The 22,660-nt window shown below is 53.5% G+C and overlaps 1 protein-coding gene across 1 annotated transcript in view; it reads right to left on the bottom strand.

Annotated features, from left to right (window-relative positions):
* Positions 1-20,272, bottom strand: part of plcd4a (phospholipase C, delta 4a) — a 117,433-nt gene extending 97,161 nt beyond the window's left edge. The window contains exons 1-3 of the mRNA XM_072468692.1: positions 20,119-20,272; positions 18,738-18,867; positions 8,387-8,621 (exon numbers count right to left, since the gene is read on the bottom strand). Coding sequence (XP_072324793.1) covers positions 8,387-8,621; positions 18,738-18,867; positions 20,119-20,144 — 391 coding nt within the window. The 5' untranslated portion in view covers positions 20,145-20,272. The remainder of the gene's footprint in view (positions 1-8,386; positions 8,622-18,737; positions 18,868-20,118) is intronic.
* Between the last annotated feature and the right edge of the window lie 2,388 nt (positions 20,273-22,660).

The raw sequence follows: 22,660 nt of genomic DNA, 5'->3' as shown, positions 1-22,660 counted from the left end.
ACTGGCCACTGTTATTTATATTGCTTTATTGTTGTTTAAAAGAAACACTACGTACTGTTATGTTTGACCACAAAATCTTGAATAAAATATATTTCTAAAAAAAAGAACTGGGACAGAGCGCTCCCTCAGCACTGGGCCAGAGCGCTCCCTCAGCACTGGGCCAGAGCGCTCCCTCAGCACTGGGCCAGAGCGCTCCCTCAGCACTGGGCCAGAGCGCTCCCTCAGCACTGGGCCAGAGCGCTCCCTCAGCACTGGGACAGAGCGCTCCCTCAGCACTGGGACAGAGCGCTCCCTCAGCACTGGGACAGAGCGCTCCCTCAGCACTGGGACAGAGCGCTCCCTCAGCACTGGGACAGAGCGCTCCCTCAGCACTGGGACAGAGCGCTCCCTCAGCACTGGGACAGAGCGCTCCCTCAGCACTGGGACAGAGCGCTCCCTCAGCACTGGGACAGAGCGCTCCCTCAGCACTGGGACAGAGCGCTCCCTCAGCACTGGGACAGAGCGCTCCCTCAGCACTGGGACAGAGCGCTCCCTCAGCACTGGGACAGAGCGCTCCCTCAGCACTGGGACAGAGCGCTCCCTCAGCACTGGGACAGAGCGCTCCCTCAGCACTGGGATGCAGAAATCTGATTCCCACGCCAGTGTATCCCTCCTGAGGTAAAAAGACCAGTGATGGTGGAACTAATTGTATTATCTCCATATTTGCAGAGGACACAAAGCTGGATGGGAGGATGAGCAATGTAATCTGGACAGGTTGGGCGAGTGGGCAAACCAATGGCAGATGCAGTATAATGTAGATTAATGTAAGATTATCCACTTTGGAAGCAAAAACAGGAAGGCAGATTACTACCTGAATGGTTGTAAATTGGGAGGGGAGTGTGCAGCGGGACCTGGGTGTCCTTGTGCACCATTCGATGAAGGTAAGCATGCAGGTGCAGCAGGCGGTAAAGAAGGCTAATGGGATGTTGGCCTTCATTGCAAGAGGTTTCGAGTACAGAAGCAGGGATGTGTTGCTGCAATTGTACAGGGCCTTGGTGAGGCCACACCTGGAGTATTGTGGGCAGTTTTGGTCTCCTTCTCTGTGGAAGGATGTTCTTGCTCTCGAGGGAGTACAGCGAAGGTTTACCAGACTGATTCCAGGGATGGCGGGACTGTCATATGAGGAGAGATTGACTCGGTTGGGATTGTTCTCGCTGGAGTTCAGAAGAATGAGGGGGGATTTCATAGAGACGTATAAAATTCTAACAGGACTAGACAGGGTAGATGCAGGGAAGATGTTCCTTTTTTTTTTATAAACTTAAAGTGCCCAATTATTTTTTTTCCAATTAAGGGGCAATTTAACGTGGCCAATCCACCTAACCAGCACTTCTTTGGGTTGTGGGGGTGAAACCCACGCAGACACGGGGAGAATGTGCAAATTCCACACGGAAAGTGACCCAGGGCCAGGATCGAACCCGGGTCCTCTGCGCCGCAGTCCCAGTGCTAACCACTGCGCCACATGATGCCCCTGGGAAGGATGTTCCTGATGGTGGGTGTGTCCAGAACCAGGGGTCACAGTCTGGGAATTCAGGGTAAACCATTTCGGACAGAGATGAGGAGACATCTCTTCACCCAGAGAGTGGTGAGCCTGTGGAGTTCATTACCACAGGAAGTAGCTGAGACCAGAACATTGTAATAATAATAATCGCTTATTGCCACAAGTAGGCTTCAATGAAGTTACTGTGAAAAGCCCCTAGTCGCCACATTCCGGCGCCTGTTCGGGGAGGCTGGTACGGGAATTGAACCCGCGCTGCTGGCCTGGTTCCGCAATGCAAGTCAGCTATTTAGCCCACAGTGCTAAACCAGCCCCTATCAAACTCCTCTCCCTCCAGTGTTGTATGCTATCGAGAAGCAGTTAGAAATCGCACTTTGGAGGAAGGGGATCAAAGGATATCGGGATGGGGGAAGGTGGTACCAGATTAATGAGCTGGATGATCAGCCATGATCATAATGAATGGCGGAGTGGGCTCGAAGGGCCGAATGGCCTCCTCCTGCTCCTATTTTCCAGGTTTCTATGGTCCTGAGGGTGGATGCTGAGAAGATATTTCCCCCTGTGGGGGAATCTGAAGCAGATGTTACAGTTTCAAGATAAGGGGCGGGATTCTCCGACTCCCCGCCGGGGGGACGGATCGCCGGGGGAACGGATCGCCGGGGGGCGGCGGGGTCGGGAATCGTGCCGCGCCGGTCGGCGGGCCCCCCCCCGGCGATTCTCCGGCCCGCGATGGGCCGAAGTCCCGCTGCTGGAATGCCTGTCCCGCCGGCGTGAATTAAACCACCTCCCTTACCGGCGGGACTAGGCGGCGCGGGCGGGATCCTGGGACCTGGTTGGGGGGGGGGGGGGGGCGCGGGGCGATCTGGCCCCGGCGGGGTGCCCCCACGGTGGCCTGGCCCGCGATCGGGGCCCACCGATCCGCGGGCGGGCCTGTGCCGTGGGGGCACTCTTATACTACGCGTCGGCCGTGTAGGTCTCCACGATGGCCGACGCATAGGTGACCCCCCCCCTGTGCATGTGCGGGGATGACGTCAGCAGCCGCTGATGCTCCCGCGCATGCGCGGACTTCCACCGGCCGGGGGAGTCTCTTCGGCCCCGGCGGGCGTCGCGCCAAAGGCGGTACGGCAACCACTCCGGCGCGGGCCTAGCCCCTCAAGTTGCGGAGAAATCCGCACCTTTGGGGCGGCCCGACGCCGGAGTGGTTCCCGCCACTCCATCCCGCCGGGAAACCCGCCCCGCCGGGTAGGGGAGAATCCCACCCAAGGCGCCTCCCATTTAAGACAGAGTGGAGGGGATTTAAGACAGAGTGGAGGGGATTTAAGACAGAGTGGAGGGGATTTAAGACAGAGTGGAGGGGATTTAAGACAGAGTGGAGGGGATTTAAGACAGAGTGGAGGGGATTTAAGACAGAGTGGAGGGGATTTAAGACAGAGTGGAGGGGATTTAAGACAGAGTGGAGGGGATTTAAGACAGAGTGGAGGGGATTTAAGACAGAGTGGAGGGGATTTAAGACAGAGTGGAGGGGATTTAAGACAGAGTGGAGGGGATTTAAGACAGAGTGGAGGGGGATGTAAGACAGGGTGGAGGGGGATTTAAGACAGAGTGGAGGGGGATTTAAGACAGAGTGGAGGGGATGTAAGACAGAGTGGAGGGGATTTAAGACAGAGTGGAGGGGATGTAAGACAGAGTGGAGGGGGATTTAAGACAGAGTGGAGGGGGATTTAAGACAGAGTGGAGGGGGATGTAAGACAGAGTGGAGGGGGATTTAAGATAGAGTGGAGGGGATTTAAGACAGAGTGGAGGGGATTTAAGACAGAGTGGAGGGGATTTAAGACAGAGTGGAGGGGGATGTAAGACAGAGTGGAGGGGGATTTAAGACAGAGTGGAGGGGATTTAAGACAGAGTGGAGGGGATTTAAGACAGAGTGGAGGGGGATGTAAGACAGAGTGGAGGGGGATTTAAGACAGAGTGGAGGGGATTTAAGACAGAGTGGAGGGGGATTTAAGACAGAGTGGAAGGGGATGTAAGACAGAGTGGAGGGGGATTTAAGACAGAGTGGAGGGGGATGTAAGACAGAGTGGAAGGGGATGTAAGACAGAGTGGAAGGGGATGTAAGACAGAGTGGAGGGGGATTTAAGACAGAGTGGAGGGGATTTAAGACAGAGTGGAGGGGGATTTAAGACAGAGTGGAGGGGATTTAAGACAGAGTGGAGGGGATTTAAGACAGAGTGGAGGGGGATGTAAGACAGAGTGGAGGGGGATTTAAGACAGAGTGGAGGGGATTTAAGACAGAGTGGAGGGGGATTTAAGACAGAGTGGAGGGGATTTAAGACAGAGTGGAGGGGATTTAAGACAGAGTGGAGGGGGATTTAAGACAGAGTGGAGGGGGATGTAAGACAGAGTGGAGGGGGATTTAAGACAGAGTGGAGGGGATTTAAGACAGAGTGGAGGGGATTTAAGACAGAGTGGAGGGGATTTAAGACAGAGTGGAAGGGGATGTAAGACAGAGTGGAGGGGGATTTAAGACAGAGTGGAGGGGATTTAAGACAGAGTGGAGGGGGATTTAAGACAGAGTGGAGGGGATTTAAGACAGAGTGGAGGGGATTTAAGACAGAGTGGAGGGGGATGTAAGACAGAGTGGAGGGGGATTTAAGACAGAGTGGAGGGGGATGTAAGACAGAGTGGAGGGGGATGTAAGGCAGAGTGGAGGGGGATGTAAGACAGAGTGGAAGGGGATGTAAGACAGAGTGGAAGGGGATGTAAGACAGAGTGGAGGGGGATTTAAGACAGAGTGGAGGGGGATGTAAGACAGAGTGGAGGGGGATTTAAGACAGAGTGGAGGGGATTTAAGACAGAGTGGAGGGGATTTAAGACAGAGTGGAGGGGGATTTAAGACAGAGTGGAGGGGATTTAAGACAGAGTGGAGGGGATTTAAGACAGAGTGGAGGGGATTTAAGACAGAGTGGAGGGGATTTAAGACAGAGTGGAGGGGGATTTAAGACAGAGTGGAGGGGATTTAAGACAGAGTGGAGGGGATTTAAGACAGAGTGGAGGGGGATGTAAGACAGAGTGGAGGGGGATTTAAGACAGAGTGGAGGGGGATGTAAGACAGAGTGGAGGGGGATGTAAGGCAGAGTGGAGGGGGATGTAAGACAGAGTGGAAGGGGATGTAAGACAGAGTGGAAGGGGATGTAAGACAGAGTGGAGGGGGATTTAAGACAGAGTGGAGGGGGATGTAAGACAGAGTGGAGGGGGATTTAAGACAGAGTGGAGGGGATGTAAGACAGAGTGGAGGGGGATTTAAGACAGAGTGGAGGGGGATGTAAGACAGAGTGGAGGGGGATTTAAGACAGAGTGGAGGGGGATGTAAGACAGAGTGGAGGGGGATGTAAGACAGAGTGGAGGGGGATGTAAGACAGAGTGGAGGGGGATGTAAGACAGAGTGGAAGGGGGATGTAAGACAGAGTGGAGGGGGATTTAAGACAGAGTGGAGGGGGATGTAAGACAGAGTGGAGGGGGATTTAAGACAGAGTGGAGGGGGATGTAAGACAGAGTGGAGGGGGATTTAAGACAGAGTGGAGGGGGATGTAAGACAGAGTGGAGGGGGATTTAAGACAGAGTGGAGGGGGATTTAAGACAGAGTGGAGGGGGATTTAAGACAGAGTGGAGGGGATTTAAGACAGAGTGGAGGGGATTTAAGACAGAGTGGAGGGGATTTAAGACAGAGTGGAAGGGGATGTAAGACAGAGTGGAGGGGGATTTAAGACAGAGTGGAGGGGATTTAAGACAGAGTGGAGGGGATTTAAGACAGAGTGGAGGGGGATTTAAGACAGAGTGGAGGGGATGTAAGACAGAGTGGAGGGGATTTAAGACAGAGTGGAGGGGATGTAAGACAGAGTGGAGGGGATTTAAGACAGAGTGGAGGGGATTTAAGACAGAGTGGAGGGGATTTAAGACAGAGTGGAGGGGGATTTAAGACAGAGTGGAGGGGGATTTAAGACAGAGTGGAGGGGGATTTAAGACAGAGTGGAGGGGATGTAAGACAGAGTGGAGGGGATTTAAGACAGAGTGGAGGGGATTTAAGACAGAGTGGAGGGGGATTTAAGACAGAGTGGAGGGGATTTAAGACAGAGTGGAGGGGGATTTAAGACAGAGTGGAGGGGATTTAAGACAGAGTGGAGGGGGATTTAAGACAGAGTGGAGGGGGATTTAAGATAGAGTGGAGGGGATTTAAGACAGAGTGGAGGGGATGTAAGACAGAGTGGAGGGGATTTAAGACAGAGTGGAGGGGGATTTAAGACAGAGTGGAGGGGGATTTAAGACAGAGTGGAGGGGATTTAAGACAGAGTGGAGGGGATTTAAGACAGAGTGGAGGGGATGTAAGACAGAGTGGAGGGGATTTAAGACAGAGTGGAGGGGGATTTAAGACAGAGTGGAGGGGATGTAAGACAGAGTGGAGGGGATTTAAGACAGAGTGGAGGGGATTTAAGACAGAGTGGAGGGGGATGTAAGACAGAGTGGAGGGGGATTTAAGACAGAGTGGAGGGGGATGTAAGACAGAGTGGAGGGGGATGTAAGGCAGAGTGGAGGGGGATGTAAGACAGAGTGGAAGGGGATGTAAGACAGAGTGGAAGGGGATGTAAGACAGAGTGGAGGGGGATTTAAGACAGAGTGGAGGGGGATGTAAGACAGAGTGGAGGGGGATTTAAGACAGAGTGGAGGGGATGTAAGACAGAGTGGAGGGGGATTTAAGACAGAGTGGAGGGGGATGTAAGACAGAGTGGAGGGGGATTTAAGACAGAGTGGAGGGGGATGTAAGACAGAGTGGAGGGGGATGTAAGACAGAGTGGAGGGGGATGTAAGACAGAGTGGAGGGGGATGTAAGACAGAGTGGAAGGGGGATGTAAGACAGAGTGGAGGGGGATTTAAGACAGAGTGGAGGGGGATGTAAGACAGAGTGGAGGGGGATTTAAGACAGAGTGGAGGGGGATGTAAGACAGAGTGGAGGGGGATTTAAGACAGAGTGGAGGGGGATGTAAGACAGAGTGGAGGGGGATTTAAGACAGAGTGGAGGGGGATTTAAGACAGAGTGGAGGGGGATTTAAGACAGAGTGGAGGGGATTTAAGACAGAGTGGAGGGGATTTAAGACAGAGTGGAGGGGATTTAAGACAGAGTGGAAGGGGATGTAAGACAGAGTGGAGGGGGATTTAAGACAGAGTGGAGGGGATTTAAGACAGAGTGGAGGGGATTTAAGACAGAGTGGAGGGGGATTTAAGACAGAGTGGAGGGGATGTAAGACAGAGTGGAGGGGATTTAAGACAGAGTGGAGGGGATGTAAGACAGAGTGGAGGGGATTTAAGACAGAGTGGAGGGGATTTAAGACAGAGTGGAGGGGATTTAAGACAGAGTGGAGGGGGATTTAAGACAGAGTGGAGGGGGATTTAAGACAGAGTGGAGGGGGATTTAAGACAGAGTGGAGGGGATGTAAGACAGAGTGGAGGGGATTTAAGACAGAGTGGAGGGGATTTAAGACAGAGTGGAGGGGGATTTAAGACAGAGTGGAGGGGATTTAAGACAGAGTGGAGGGGGATTTAAGACAGAGTGGAGGGGATTTAAGACAGAGTGGAGGGGGATTTAAGACAGAGTGGAGGGGGATTTAAGATAGAGTGGAGGGGATTTAAGACAGAGTGGAGGGGATGTAAGACAGAGTGGAGGGGATTTAAGACAGAGTGGAGGGGGATTTAAGACAGAGTGGAGGGGGATTTAAGACAGAGTGGAGGGGATTTAAGACAGAGTGGAGGGGATTTAAGACAGAGTGGAGGGGATGTAAGACAGAGTGGAGGGGATTTAAGACAGAGTGGAGGGGGATTTAAGACAGAGTGGAGGGGATGTAAGACAGAGTGGAGGGGGATTTAAGACAGAGTGGAGGGGATTTAAGACAGAGTGGAGGGGGATTTAAGACAGAGTGGAGGGGGATTTAAGACAGAGTGGAGGGGATTTAAGACAGAGTGGACGGGGATTTAAGACAGAGTGGACGGGGATTTAAGACAGAGTGGAGGGGGATTTAAGACAGAGTGGAGGGGATTTAAGACAGAGTGGAGGGGATTTAAGACAGAGTGGAGGGGATTTAAGACAGAGTGGAGGGGATTTAAGACAGAGTGGACGGGGATTTAAGACAGAGTGGAGGGGGATTTAAGACAGAGTGGAGGGGATTTAAGACAGAGTGGAGGGGATGTAAGACAGAGTGGAGGGGATGTAAGACAGAGTGGAGGGGGATTTAAGACAGAGTGGAGGGGGATGTAAGACAGAGTGGAGGGGATGTAAGACAGAGTGGAGGGGATTTAAGACAGAGTGGAGGGGATTTAAGACAGAGTGGAGGGGATTTAAGACAGAGTGGAGGGGGATGTAAGACAGAGTGGAGGGGGATTTAAGACAGAGTGGAGGGGGATGTAAGACAGAGTGGAGGGGATTTAAGACAGAGTGGAGGGGGATTTAAGACAGAGTGGAGGGGGATTTAAGACAGAGTGGAGGGGGATTTAAGACAGAGTGGAGGGGGATTTAAGACAGAGTGGAGGGGATTTAAGACAGAGTGGAGGGGGATTTAAGACAGAGTGGAGGGGGATTTAAGACAGAGTGGAGGGGATTTAAGACAGAGTGGAGGGGGATGTAAGACAGAGTGGAGGGGGATTTAAGACAGAGTGGAGGGGATTTAAGACAGAGTGGAGGGGATTTAAGATAGAGTGGAGGGGATTTAAGATAGAGTGGAGGGGATTTTCCTCTCTGTGCGGATCGTGTCGCCTGGAGTAGGTGTGCCTGTCACATGACAGGATGTTTAGTCTAAGCGGGTGCAGTACCTGTCTCTGATGGCTCATATCTGGCAATTAGGTCCATGGCAAACATCTCCACATTGTCTATCTGCTCGAGCTGTTCACACGTCAGAAAGTCGACAAACTCGAGGAGCGTCAGCTTCTTCTCGTCTTTGGAGAACTCATTGAAGAGTCGGTGAATGTCGTCACGGTGAGTTAGTGCTTTATAAAACAAAACAAACTCATCTCCCTCCAGTGTTCCTGATCGTGACTTGTCTGCCATCTGAAAGGCACAGAAATAACTGTTTGATCAGGCTATCCCAAGACGGCTGTCCACCCAACCAACCAAAAGAGGCTTTGGCAGGATCTATCAGAGAATGCCACTGAGAGCACCAACCAATCGCAAGACCATAAGGAATAGGAACAGGAGGAGGCCATTCAGCCCCTCGAGCCTGCTCCGGCATTTACTAAGATCACGGCTGATCTCACACTCACTAAATCCACTTTCCTGCCGTCACTCCGTAACCCTTCATTCCCCAACTGATTAAAGACCTCTCGGTCTCGACCTGGAAAATGTTCGCGGACTCGGCCTCCACAGATTCCTGCGCTAAATAATCCCAAAGATTCACCACTCTCTGAGAGAGGGGCAGATTAAACAGGTTGGGTCTAGCACAGTGGGCTAAACAGCTGACTTGTAATGCAGAACGATGCCAGCAGCACGGTTCAATTCCCGTACCAGCCTCCCCGAACAGGCGCCGGAATGTGGCGACTAGGGGCTTTTCACAGTAACTTCATTGAAGCCGACTTGTGACAATAAGCGATTATTTCAGAAAAATGAGAGGTGATCTGATTGAAACTTGTAAGATTCTTAGGGGGTTAAACAGGGTAATGATGATCTTTATTATTGTCACAAGTAGCCTTCCATTAACACTGCAATGAAGTTACTGTGAAAAGAAGCCCCTAGTCGCCACACTCCGGCGCCTGTTCGGGTACTGTGGTAGTATGTATTGGGGGTCATGTGGGACTGGAAGCCCTAATGTCATTGGCTGACAGATCCCGGGTCCTGGTTGGCCGTTGACCTCTAGCTCCGCCCTGAAGGCGGAGTATAAGAAGCCGGTGCCTTCCCCCGCAGGCCAGTTTACTATCGAGCTGCGGGGGAACAGACATGCTTAATAAAGCCTCATCGACTTCACTCTATTCGTCTCACGGAGTCTTTGTGCGCTACAATTTATTAAGCGTGCCTAAAAAGGACTATGGAGCTCAGGATCATTCCGGAATGCCTGAGGATCAGCCCCCACGCAGTGAATGCGGCAGCAGCCTTCAAGCACTGACAGACTTGCTTCGAGGCCGACCTCAGAACGACCACCGGCCGGGTCACAGAAGACCAAAAACTGCAGGTCCTGCACTCGAGGGTGAGCACGGAGATTTTCTCCCTCATCGAAGACTCGGACGATTTCCAGACGGCGTTCGCAGCACTGAAAAGTCTCTATGTCCGCCCAGTTAACCAAATCTACGCTCGCTACCAGCTCGCGACGAGACGGCAAGCTCCCGGAGAATCGATGGACGAATTCTACGCCGCGCTGCTGATTTTGGGACGAGCCTGCAGCTGCCCGTCGGTGAACGCAAACGAACACACGGACATGTTAATGCGCGACGCTTTTGTGGCAGGTATGCAATCCTCCCAAATCCGCCAAAGACTTCTAGAAAAAGAGTCGCTAGGACTCTCAGAGGCACGGGCCCTAGCAGCCTCCCTAGACGTGGCCGCGCGTAATACCCGCGCCTACGGCCCCAACCGCGCGGCAGCCCATTGGGCCCCGTACGTACCCGTCGTGGCAAACCCCCCCCCCGGACACCCCACAGGCTTGCGCGGTCCCAACGCCGAGTCGCATCGGGGGCGACCGCTGTTATTTCTGCGGCCAGGCGAAACACCCCCGACAGCGCTGCCCGGCCCGCGCAGCTATCTGCAAGAGCTGCGGGAAAAAGGGCCATTATGCGGTTGTGTGCCGGTCCCGCGAGGTCGCCGCTGTCCCGGGAGAACAGGGAGCCCTGCAAGCCGTTTACGCGCCCCAACCCCCCCAGCACGCCATGTACGACCCGCAGGCGCAGCCGCTCTGGGTCCCGACCACCGCGGTCCCGGGAGAACAGGGAGCCCTGCACGCCACTTACGCTCCCCAACCCCCCTCCCCGCAGCCCATGTATGACCCGCCGCCGGCGCTACCGCTTTGGGTCCCGGCCAACACTCTCCACGGAGAGGAGGGAGTTTTGCGCGTCCCTAACGCCCCCCTAACCCTCACCCCGCGCCCCACGCCTGACCCACCGGCGCCACCTACTTGGGCCCCGACCACCGCTGTCCCCGGTGAGGCAGCTCCGCGCGGTCCTAGCGCTCGCGGTCCTAGCGCTCCCCAGCCCCCCCCAGCGCACCATGTGCGACCCACAGACGCCGCCATTTTGGGTCCCGGCCACCACGAGGGGAGATGGGGCGCCGCCATCTTGGACCGCCCCAGACCTGTACGACGCGTGGGGGCGGCCATTTTGTCCACCCCCGCCGCCATCTTGTGACCCCCCAGCCACGTGCGATATATGGGGCGGCCATTTTGTCCACCCCCGCCGCCATCTTGTGACCCCCCAGCCACGTGCGATGTATGGGGCGGCCATTTTGTCCATCCCTGACGCCACCTTGGACGGCAACAACGGACCCCACTCCACTACTACAACCATATCTCGCTTCGATTACGCTCGATCAGGCTCGGCCCCGGACACTCCAGACAACGACGACAACGGTGCTAATAAACGGCCACGAGACGCCATGCCTAGTCGACTCCGGGAGCACGGAGAGCTTTATACACCCCGACACGGTAAGACGCTGTTCCTTGACCACCTATCCCAGCGCACAAAAGATTTCCCTAGCTGCAGGATCCCACTCCGTACAGATCCAGGGATTCTGCGTAGTTACCCTAACGGTGCAGGGGAGGGAGTTCAAAAACTACAAACTAAACATCCTTCCCCAACTCTGTGCCCCCACCTTGCTGGGCTTAGATTTTCAATGTAACCTACAGAGCCTTACGTTCAAATTCGGCGGCCCAATACCCCCACTCACTATCTGCGGCCTCGCCACCCTCAAGGTGCAACCCCCGTCCTTGTTTGCGAACCTCACCCCGGATTGCAAACCCGTCGCCACTAGGAGCAGACGGTACAGCGCCCAGGACCGGTCCTTCATTCGGTCCGAAGTCCAGCGGCTACTAAAGGAGGGCATAATCCAGGCCAGCAATAGTCCCTGGAGAGCGCAGGTGGTAGTAGTGAAGACAGGGGAGAAACAAAGGATGGTCATTGACTATAGCCAGGCCATCAACAGGTACAAACAACTAGACGCGTACCCTCTCCCCCGCATATCCGACATGGTCAACCGGATTGCCCAATATAAAGTCTTCTCCACCGTGGACCTCAAGTCCGCCTACCATCAGCTCCCCATCCGCCCAAGTGACCGCAAGTACACAGCCTTCGAGGCAGACGGGCGATTATACCATTTCCTACGGGTCCCTTTTGGTGTCACAAACGGGGTCTCGGTCTTCCAACGGGAGATGGACCGAATGGTTGATCAACATGTTCCCGTATCTCGACAATGTAACCATCTGCGGCCACGATCAGCAGGACCACGACGCCAACCTCCAAAAATTCCTCCAGACCGCCAAAGCCTTGAACTTCACGTACAACGAGGACAAGTGCGTTTTTAGCACCGATCGGCTAGCCATTCTGGGCTACGTAGTGCGCAATGGGATAATAGGCCCCGACCCCGAACGTATGCGCGCACTCATGGAATTTCCCCTCCCGCACTGCCCAAAAGCCCTGAAACGCTGCCTGGGGTTCTTTTCATACTACGCCCAGTGGGTCCCCCAGTACGCAGACAAGGCCCGCCCCCTAATACAGACCACGACCTTCCCTCTGTCGACAGAGGCTCGCCAGGCCTTCAGCCGCATCAAAGCGGATATCGCAAAGGCCACGATGCGCGCCATCGACGAGTCCCTCCCCTTCCAGGTCGAGAGCGACTCCTCCGACGTAGCTCTAGCGGCCACCCTTAACCAAGCGGGCAGACCCGTGGCCTTCTTCTCCCGAACCCTCCACGCCTCAGAAATCCGCCACTCTTCAGTAGAAAAGGAAGCCCAAGCCATAGTGGAAGCTGTGCGACATTGGAGGCATTACCTGGCCGGCAGGAGATTCACTCTCCTCACTGACCAACGCTCGGTAGCCTTCATGTTCGATAATACACAGCGGGGCAAAATCAAAAACGACAAGATCTTAAGGTGGAGGATCGAGCTCTCCACCTTCAACAATGAGATTTTGTATCGTCCCGGAAAGCTGAACGAGCCGTCCGATGCCCTATCCCGCGGCACATGTGCCAACGCACAAATTAACCGCCCCCAAACCCTCCACGAGGACCTCTGCCACCCGGGGGTCACTCGGTTTTTCCACTTCATCAAGTCCCGCAATCTCCCATACTCTTTAGAGGAGGTCCGTACAGTCACAAGGGACTGCCACATCGGCGCAGGTTGCAAGCCGCATTTTTTCAGGCCGGATGGAGCGCACCTGATTAAGGCTTCCCGCCCCTTTGAACGCCTCAGTCTCGATTTCAAAGGGCCCCTCCCCTCCACCGACCGCAACGCATATTTTCTTAATGTGGTGGACGAATACTCCCACTTCCCTTTTGCCATTCCCTGTTCTGACATGACCGCGGCCACAGTCATTAAAGCCCTGAACAGCATCTTCACACTGTTCGGTTACTCCGCATACGTCCACAGCGACAGGGGGTCCTCTTTCATGAGTGATGAGCTGCGCCAGTTCCTGCTCAGCAAGGGCATAGCCTCAAGCAGGACGACCAGCTACAACCCCCGGGGGAACGGGCAAGTAGAGAGGGAGAACGGCACGGTCTGGAAGGCCGTCCTACTGGCCCTACGGTCCAGGGACCTCCCAGTTTCACGGTGGCAGGAGGTCCTCCCGGACGCTCTCCACTCCATCCGGTCGTTATTATGTACGAGCACTAATCAAACGTCTCATGAGCGTCTCCTCGTTTTCCCTAGGAGGTCCTCCTCTGGAACGTCGCTGCCGACCTGGCTGGCGGCCCCAGGACCCATCCTGCTCCGAAAGCATGTGCGGGCACATAAGGCGGACCCGTTGGTCGAAAGGGTTCACCTCCTCCACGCGAACCCCCAGTACGCCTACGTGGAGTACCCCGACGGCTGACAGGACACGGTCTCCCTGCGGGATCTGGCGCCCGCCGGCACCACGCACACCCCCCCGACACCATCAACCCAACCGCCCCCCTTCCTGCCACCGCCGCACCCCGCGACCGCCCCCTTCCCAGGAGGATCGGTTCCCCTCCCCTCAGCACTGACCAAGAATAAAGCCCAAGCTGAAACCGTAAGGCTCTTGGAGGCGACAACACCGATCCAAGCACCACCACCGCCGGGGCCGAGGCGATCGACACGGACGGCCAGACCACCCGACCGACTCGTGGCGTCGATGTAACACAAATATGGACTGTTCACAAGAACATTTTGCTTTTCTTCCTATACCCTCTGTAAATAGTTGCAACAGGACAAAATTGTACATACCGTATTGCCATGTGAATGTTTTTTTTCCTCCCAGGACCAGCCCTGTAAACCCTTACCACCATACGAAGCATCACCCCGCCGGGTTCATTTTTGACAAGGGGTGAATGTGGTAGTATGTATTGGGGGTCATGTGGGACTGGAAGCCCTAATGTCATTGGCTGACAGATCCCGGGTCCTGGTTGGCCGTTGACCTCAAGCTCCGCCCTGAAGGCGGAGTATAAGAAGCCGGTGCCTTCCCCCGCAGGCCAGTTTATTATCGAGCTGCGGGGGAACAGACACGCTTAATAGAGCCTCATCGACTTCACTCTATTTGTCTCACGGAGTCTTTGTGCGCTACAGGTACACAGAGGGAGAATTCAGAATGTTCAATTCACCTAACAGCACGTCTTTCGGGACTTGTGGGAGGAAACCGGAGCTCCCGGAGGAAGCCCACGCAGACACGGGGAGGACGTGCAGACTCCGCACAGACAGTGACCCAAGCAGGAATCGAACCCGGGTCCCTGGCGCTGTGAAGCATCAGCGCTAACCACTGTGCTGCCGTGCCATTACTCATGGGAGAGCATGGGACCAGGGGGCGCAGTCTCAGAATAAGTGGGTGCTTATTTAAGATGCATTTTATGGCAGTCACTCCATATCAAGGGTCATCGTGGGAAACCTCCTCTGTGCTGCCTCCAGTGACAACCTTTCCTCAAATGAAATGAAAATCGCTTATTGTCACAAGTAGGCTTCAAATGAAGTTCCTGTGAAAAGCCCCTAGTCGCCACATTCCGGCGCCTGTTCGGGGAGGCTGGTACGGGAATCTAACCGTCCTGCTGTCCTGCCTTGGTCTGCTTTCAAAGCCAGCGATTTAGCCCAGTGTGCTAAACCAAGTAAATAAGGGGATTAAAACTGCACACAGTATTCTAAGGTAATTAATTCTGATTATTCACTCAGGTTATTTATCCTCAGTTCATGGGAGACCTCATAAACATCAAGAGGCAAAAGCCATTGGTAGGGGTTGTATACAGACCACCAAACTGCAGTGGTAATATTGGGAATAGCACTAGACAGGAAATCAGAGATTCATGTGATAAAGGAACATATGAGATTAGGGGTGACTTTAATCTGCCTATAGATTGGGTGGGTCAAATTAGTCACAGTGCAATAGAGGAGGAATTTCTATTTGGAGTGTGTAAGGGATGGTTTTCTGGACCAGTTTGTTGAGGAACCAGCAAGGGAACAGGCCGTCTTGGAAATGAAATGAAAATCGCTTATTGTCACAAGTAGGCTTCAAATGAAGTTACTGTGAAAAGCCCCTAGTCGCCACATTCCGGCGCCTGTTCGGGGAGGCTGGTATGAGAATTGAACCGTGCTGCTGACTTGCCTTGGTCTGCTTTCAAAGCCAGCGATTTAGCCCTGTGCTAAAGAGGGTATTGTGCAATGAGAAAGGATTAGTTGGTAATCGAATTGTGAAAGAACCCGTGGGGATGAGTGACCATAACATGGTAGAATTCTTTATCAAGATGAATAGTGAGGTAGTTGATTCTGAGACCAGTGTCCTGAACCTCAATAAAGGTAACTATGATGGTATGAGGCATGAGCTGGCTATAACAGATTGGGAAACATTACTGAAAGAAAGGACAGCGGACAGGCAATTGCAGGCATTCAAGGAACGAATAGGTGAACTCCAAAAGTTGTTTATTCTTATTTGGCTCAAGAGTACAAAGGGAGCGGAGGCCAAACCATGGCTTACAAAGGAAATTAGAGTTAGTATTAAGATTCAAAGAAGAGACATACAAGTTAGCTTAAAAATAAAGCAATGGACCTGAGGGTTGGGAACAGTTTAAAATTCAGCAAAGGCAGATTGATTAAGAAGGAGAAAATACAATTTGAAAATAAGTTAGCGGGAACATAAAAACTGACTGCATAAGTTTCTACAGGTATGTGAAGAGAAAAAGATTGATAAAAACTAATGTAGGCCCCTGACAGTCAGAAACGGGGGAATTCGTAACTGGGAACAAAGAAATGGCTGAGGAACTAAATTCATACTTTGCTTCTGTCTTCACAAAGGGGGACATGAATAATGTACCGGAGGTTCTGAGAAACACAAATTTTAGTGAGCTGCTGAAAATTAGTGGGCGGGATTTTCTCAGCCCGACACCGGGCCAGAGAATCGGCGCGATCGTCCCGAAGCCGGGATGCGATTCTGCGCAGAGCGGCGAGTCGGCGGGCATTGGCACCGGCGTGGTCGGCTTGGCACCGCCCAGGGGCCGCTCTACGGGCCCCCCCACCCCCCCGGCGATTCTTGGCCCGGGATTGGCCGAGCGGCCGTAACAAAAAACCAGAGTCCCGCCAGCCCCGTTCTAACCTGCTCTTAGCCGGCGGGATCACGGCGTGGAAGGGTCCGGGGGCGACCTGTGGGGGGTGGAGGGGGGTGGGGGGGAAGAGGGGGTCCGACCCCGGTGGGGGGGGGGGGGGCCTCCGTTGTGGCCTGGCCCGCGATCGGGACCCACCAATCAGTGGACCAGGCCTCTGGGGCTGGGGGCCTCCTTTCTTCCTCGCCGGCCCCTGTAGCCCTGCACCATATTGCATCGGGGCTGGAGCGGAGAAGGGAGCCACTGCGCATGCGCGGCAATCGCGCTGGTCCCACTGCGCATGCACTTGTTGGCGCCGTGCCACTGCGCATGCGCTTGTTGGTGCCGGTGCCACTGCGCATGCACGGACCCCGTGGCACCCAGTTGACGCCGGGATCGGCAGTTGGAGCGGTGTGGGTCGCTCGAGTGCCGTGCTAGCCCCCTGTAGGGGCCAGAATTGCCGATCCTTCGGCCGTGTTTAGCACAGTGGGCTAACTCACTGGCTTGTAATACAGAACCATGCCAGCAGCACGGGTTCAATTCCCATACCAGCCTCCCCGAACAGGTGCCGGTCTGTGGCAACTAGGGGCTTTTCACAGATCCTTCATTGAAGCCCACTCGTGACAATAAGCGATTATTATTATTATGTTGACACCGTCGGGAAACGCGACGGCGTTTCTGACAGCCTCCACACTTAGCCTCAGGATCAGAGAATTCCGCCCAGTATTAGTAAAGAAATGGTTTTGATGAAATTATTGGGATTGAAGGTGGACAAATCTCCAGGGCCTGATAATCTTCATCCCGGAGTCCTTAAGGAAGTGGCCCTCGAAATAGTAGATCCATTGGTGGTCATTTTCCAAAATCTTTGGACTCTGGAATGACTCCTACAGATTGGAGGGTAGCGAATGTAACCCCACTGTTCAAAAAGGGAGGGAGAGAGAAAACAGGGACCGAGAGACCAGAGAGCCTAACGTCGGCAGTAGGGAAGTTGCTGGAGTCCATTATCAAGGATTTCACAGCACAGCATTTGGAAAGCAGTGGTGTAATCAGACAAAGTCAGCGTGGATTTACAAAGGAAAATCATGCTTGACAAATCTACCAGAGTTCTTTGAAGATGTAACTAGTACAGTTGATCAGGGAGAACCTGTGAAAGTGGTTTATTTAGAATTTGAGAAGGCTTTCGACAAAGTCTCACATGACAAACTGTAAAGTTAAAGCACATGGGATTACGGGAAGTGTCCTGAGATGGAGAGAAAACTGGTTAGCAGACAGGAAGCTAAGGGTTGGAATAAATGTTTTTTTTTTCAGATTGGCGACAGTGACTAGTGGGGTACCGCAGGGATCTGTGCTAGAACCCAAACTGTTCACATTATATATTAATGATTTGGACGAGATAATTAAATGTATTCTCTCCAAATTTGCAGATGACACAAAGTTGGGTGGGAGGGTGAGCAGTGAGGAGGATGCAGAGATGCTTCAGTGGGATTTGGACAGGCTGAGTGAGTGGGCACATGTATGGCAGATACGGTATAATGTGGATGAATATGAGGTTATCCACTTCGGTAGCAAAAATAGGAAGGCAGATTATTATTTGAATGAGTGTAAATTGAGAGAGGCGGATACTCAGCGAGATCTTGGTGTCCTCATGCATCAGTCGCTGAAAGTAAGCGCGCGGGTACAGCCGGCAGTAAAGGAGGCAAATGGTGGGCGGGATTCTGTGATCCTGAGGCTAAGTGTTGACGCTGTCGGAATCGCCGTCGCGTTTCTCGACGGCATCAACACGGCCTCAGGATCAGCAATTCTGGCCCCTACAGGGGGCCAACACGGCACTGAAGTGAACTCCAGGCGTGAACAAGGAACCGCGGGGTCCGCGCATACGCAGCGGCACTGGCGCCAACGCGCGCATGCGCAGTGACTCCCTTCAACGCGCCTGCCCCGACGCAACATGGCGCAGGGCTACAGGGGCCGGCGCGAAAGAAAGGAGGGCCCCAACCAGAGAGGCCGGCCCGCCGATCGGTGGGCCCTGATCGCGGGCCAGGCCACATCGGAGGCCCCTCCTGGGGTCGGCCCCCTCCTGCCCCCCACAGGCCGCCCCCGGACCCTACCACGCCGAGGTCCCGCCGGCTCAGAGCAGGTGTGAACGGCGCCGGCGGGACTCGGGTTTTTTACGACGGCCGCTCGGATCAACCCGGGCTGAGAATCGGCGGGGGGGATGCATAGAGCGGCCCCTGACCGGCGCTGTGCCAGCCACGCCGGTGCCAATGGCAGGGGTTCCCCGCTCTGCGGAGAATCGTGTCCCGGCGTCGGGGCAACTTGCGCAATTCGCGCCGGTCGCGAGGATTCTCTGTTTACCACACAGGCTAACTCAGCCAGTACAGCACGATGGGCCAAATGGACTCAATCGGTGCTCTGAGAGTCTATCATTCCACAATCATATCAGGAGTGCAGTTGGGGACCCACCTTGAAAAGCTGCAGGGAGCGGACTTCAGCCATATCAACATTCATCATTTTCAGCAAATCCCGCACTTCCTTGAAGTTCATCCGGCCATCTTTATCCTTGTCAGCTTTCTGGAACCAGTCACCAATCCACCTGAGAGGGGAGTTCAGGAAATAAAAATCCAGTGCGAGTGATGTGGAGTAAAACTCCATCTCATCTAACACTCCCAGGACTGGTGCAGCACGGGGTTAGATATAGAGTAAAGCTCCCTCTACACTGTCCCGAATCAAACACTCCCAGGACAGGTACAGCACGGGGTTAGATACAGAGTAAAGCTCCCTCTACACTGTGCCCATCAAACACTCCCAGGACAGGTGCAGCACGAGGTTAGATATAGAGTAAAGCTCCCTCTACACTGTCCCCATCAAACACTCCCAGGACAGGTGCAGCACGGGGTTAGATACAGAGTAAAGCTCCCTCTACACTGTCCCCATCAAACACTCCCAGGACAGGTGCAGCACGTGGATAGATACAGAGTAAAGCTCCCTCTACACTGTCCCCATCAAACACTCCCAGGACAGGTGCAGCACGGGGTTAGATACAGAGTAAAGCTCCCTCTACACTGTCCCCATCAAACACTCCCAGGACAGGTACAGCACTGGGTTAGATACAGAGTAAAGCTCCCTCTACACTGTCCCCATCAAACACTCCCAGGACAGGTACAGCACGGGGTTAGATACAGAGTAAAGCTCCCTTTACACTGTCCCCATCAAACACTCCCAGGACAGGTACAGCACGGGGTTAGATACAGAGTAAAGCTGCCTCTACACTGTCCCCATCAAACACTCCCAGGACGGGTACAGCACGGGGTTAGATATAGAGTAAAGCTCCCTCTACGCTGCCCCCATCAAACACTCCCAGGACAGGTACAGCACGGGGTTAGATACAGAGTAAAGCTCCCTCTACGCTGCCCCCATCAAACACTCCCAGGACAGGGACAGCACGGGGTTAGATACAGAGTAAAGCTCCCTCTACACTGTCCCCATCAAACACACCCAGGACAGGGACAGCACGGGGTTAGATACAGAGTAAAGCTCCCTCTACACTGTCCCCATCAAACACTCCCAGGACAGGTACAGCACGGGGTTAGATACAGAGTAAAGCTCCCTCTACACTGTCCCCATCAAACACTCCCAGGACAGGTACAGCACGGGGTTAGATACAGAGTAAAGCTCCCTCTACACTGTCCCCATCAAACACTCGCAGCAGGTTTTGGTCTATGTTTTGTGTTTGATGCTCGAGCCCTTTAACGGGACCATCCTGACTCCTGCCAGTGAAATTCTCCTTCCTAATAGCTGTCAGAGGAAACTCATTAACAATGAAGAAGAAATTGCGAAAGGATACTGATCGAGCTTCTCCTTCAGGTCCATGTTTTTGACGTTCTCAATAAGCTTGCGGAGTCCCTGGACCCAGCGATCTGCCTGCTGAGCTGAATCTGCCACGAGATCCAGGTTCCCTCGCCTGCCACGGAATACGATGGTGAAGCAGCGGTCAGGATTAAACTCATCTGCCAGTCTCTGCAGGACCTCCGATTGGTGCCCCTCACGAACGGTTTCGATGTCACTGATGGAGACTGCGCGGAAAAGAGCAAAGTGCAGAACCTCTCCCGTACTGAACAGTCAACAGGGTTTCTATAAACAACATCTTTAGCCGAATAAAACATCCCCATGCTCAAGGACAAACATTTGAGCCTCCTTCTGTATGGGGCTGGTTTAGCTCAGTGGGCTAGGCAGCTGGTTTGTGATGCAGAACAAGGCCAGCAGCATGGGTTCAATTCCCGTACCGGCCTCCCCGAACAGGCGCTGGAATGTGGCGACTAGGGTCTTTTCACAGTAACTTCATTCTTGTGACAATAAAAGATTGTTATTATTATTGTAGGGGTTCTATGGATTATCCGAAGTCACATGGGGATGAATGGAACATTAACCAAAAGCTCGGTTAAAGAGGCAGGTGTTAAGGACTGGCTTCAAGAAGGTTGGGAGGGTTATGGAGGGAATTCCGGAGATTGGGCCCTCGATGGTGGAGTGAGAATGAACGATGAACCCATGGAGGGATTGGAAAACGTGGGTGAGAATTTGTAAATTGCGGCGTTGCAGAATGAGGGAGAAATTGAATTTATTCAAATGCGTTTGTCATATCCCGCTCGAGTTATACGGGGTGGGAATGATTCACTGCCCGTGGTTCTCGCAAGAGTACAAACTCTCCGCTGAGGGGCGGGGTAACTCCATTCGTCTGTGTATAGAAGGTCGACCAGTAAGGCAGTGACCCTGGAGAGTTCCGATAGGGATCTACCGGGAGTTGTATATAACATAACTGGAAATAAACCAAAGTTCTTTAATCTCACTCGGTGTGGATTCTCCGCGTCCGTATTAAAATGTTCACCAATCAGAATTGAATTATTTGCCCTCTTTATTCCTCTATCTCACTCTCTAGCTCCCCTCTCACTCATCCCCTCTCCTCACTTTCTCTCCTCCTCGCTCTTCCTCTCGGGAAATTCCGGCGGCAGGTTACGTCCCAGAACAGGGCGACACCCTCAACTCTCAAAGAAAAAAAATGGTGTGTGACTATTGGAATGATGACCGGCACGGTAGCACAGTGGTTAGCACTGCTGCCTCACAGCGCCAGGGTCCCGCGTTCAATTCCAGCCTCGGGTGACTGTCTGTGCGGAGTCTGCACATCCTCCCAATGTCTGCGCGGGTTTCCTCCGGGTGCTCCGGTTTCCTCCCACAGTCCAGGTTAGGCGGATTGGCCGCGCTAAATTGCCCCTTAGCGTCCAAAAAGGTTAGGTGGGGTTACTGGGTTACGGGGATAGGGTGGAGGCGTGGGCTTGAGTGGGCTGCTCTTTCCGAGGGTCGGTGTAGACTCAATGGGCCGAATGGCCTCCTTCTGCACTGTAAATTCTATGATTTTATGACCCAAGAGCATCACGTTAATATGAAGTGTCAGGTGAAACACCGGTGTTACAAGCAATACCATGATCTTCACGGACCTGTGTGAAGTTGCTCCAGATGGAGACCGGAACTGAAGACAGAGGTAGAGTTGAGGCGATATGATGGAACAGTCCTCATCCTCAGGGGCAAACTAAGCTGAGAGCCAGTGTAATGGGAAGGAAAGAGATTTGTGGTTCCAAATGACAAACACAAAACAAAATCGCCCACACCTCAGCTGGGACAAGTCAAACACCTGGACTGGCAACCCTCCCTCGGTGTACCCGAAGCGGTTTGCGGTGTTTCACACGGCGCAAAGCCATTGGCTGCTGGACAAATCCGCGAAAAATCACAAAGATGTCTTCAAAGGTCTTGGGCGCCTTCCTGGCGAATACCACCTTGAAGAAGGTGGGAGTGTGCGGCCAGATCAGCATGCTCCGAGGAGCATCCCAGCCGCTCTCTTAATCCTGCCTGAGAGACAGGACAGAGGAGCTTGGAAAGGTGGGAGGAATCCAGAAAGTGACTGCTCCTCCAGGACTAGAACAAAGAACAAAGAAAAATTACAGCACAGGAACAGGCCCTTCGGCCCTCCAAGCCTGCGCCGATCCAGATCCTCGATCTAAAACTGTCGCCTATTTTCTAAGGATCTGCATCCCTCTGCTCCCAGCCCATTCATGTATCTGTCTAGATGCATCTTAAATGACGCTATCGTGCCCGCCTCTACCACCTCCGCCGACACTGCGTTCCAGGCACCCACCACCCTCTGCGTAAAGAACTTTCCATGCATATCTCCCTTAAACTTTTCCCCTCTCACCTTGAACTCGTGACCCCTAGTAATTGAGTCCCCCACTCTGGGGAAAAGGCTTCTTGCTATCCACCCTGTCTATACCTCTGATGCGACCATCAATTCACTCGAGACGGGAGTAGAAGTAAACTGTGGCTTTAATCAACTTAGAACA

Source organism: Scyliorhinus torazame, chromosome 2 (genome assembly GCF_047496885.1).
Source record: "Scyliorhinus torazame isolate Kashiwa2021f chromosome 2, sScyTor2.1, whole genome shotgun sequence".
NCBI lineage: Eukaryota > Metazoa > Chordata > Chondrichthyes > Carcharhiniformes > Scyliorhinidae > Scyliorhinus > Scyliorhinus torazame.
The sequence above is the reverse complement of the archived record's forward strand: the minus strand, read 5'-3'. Positions and strand labels throughout refer to the sequence as shown.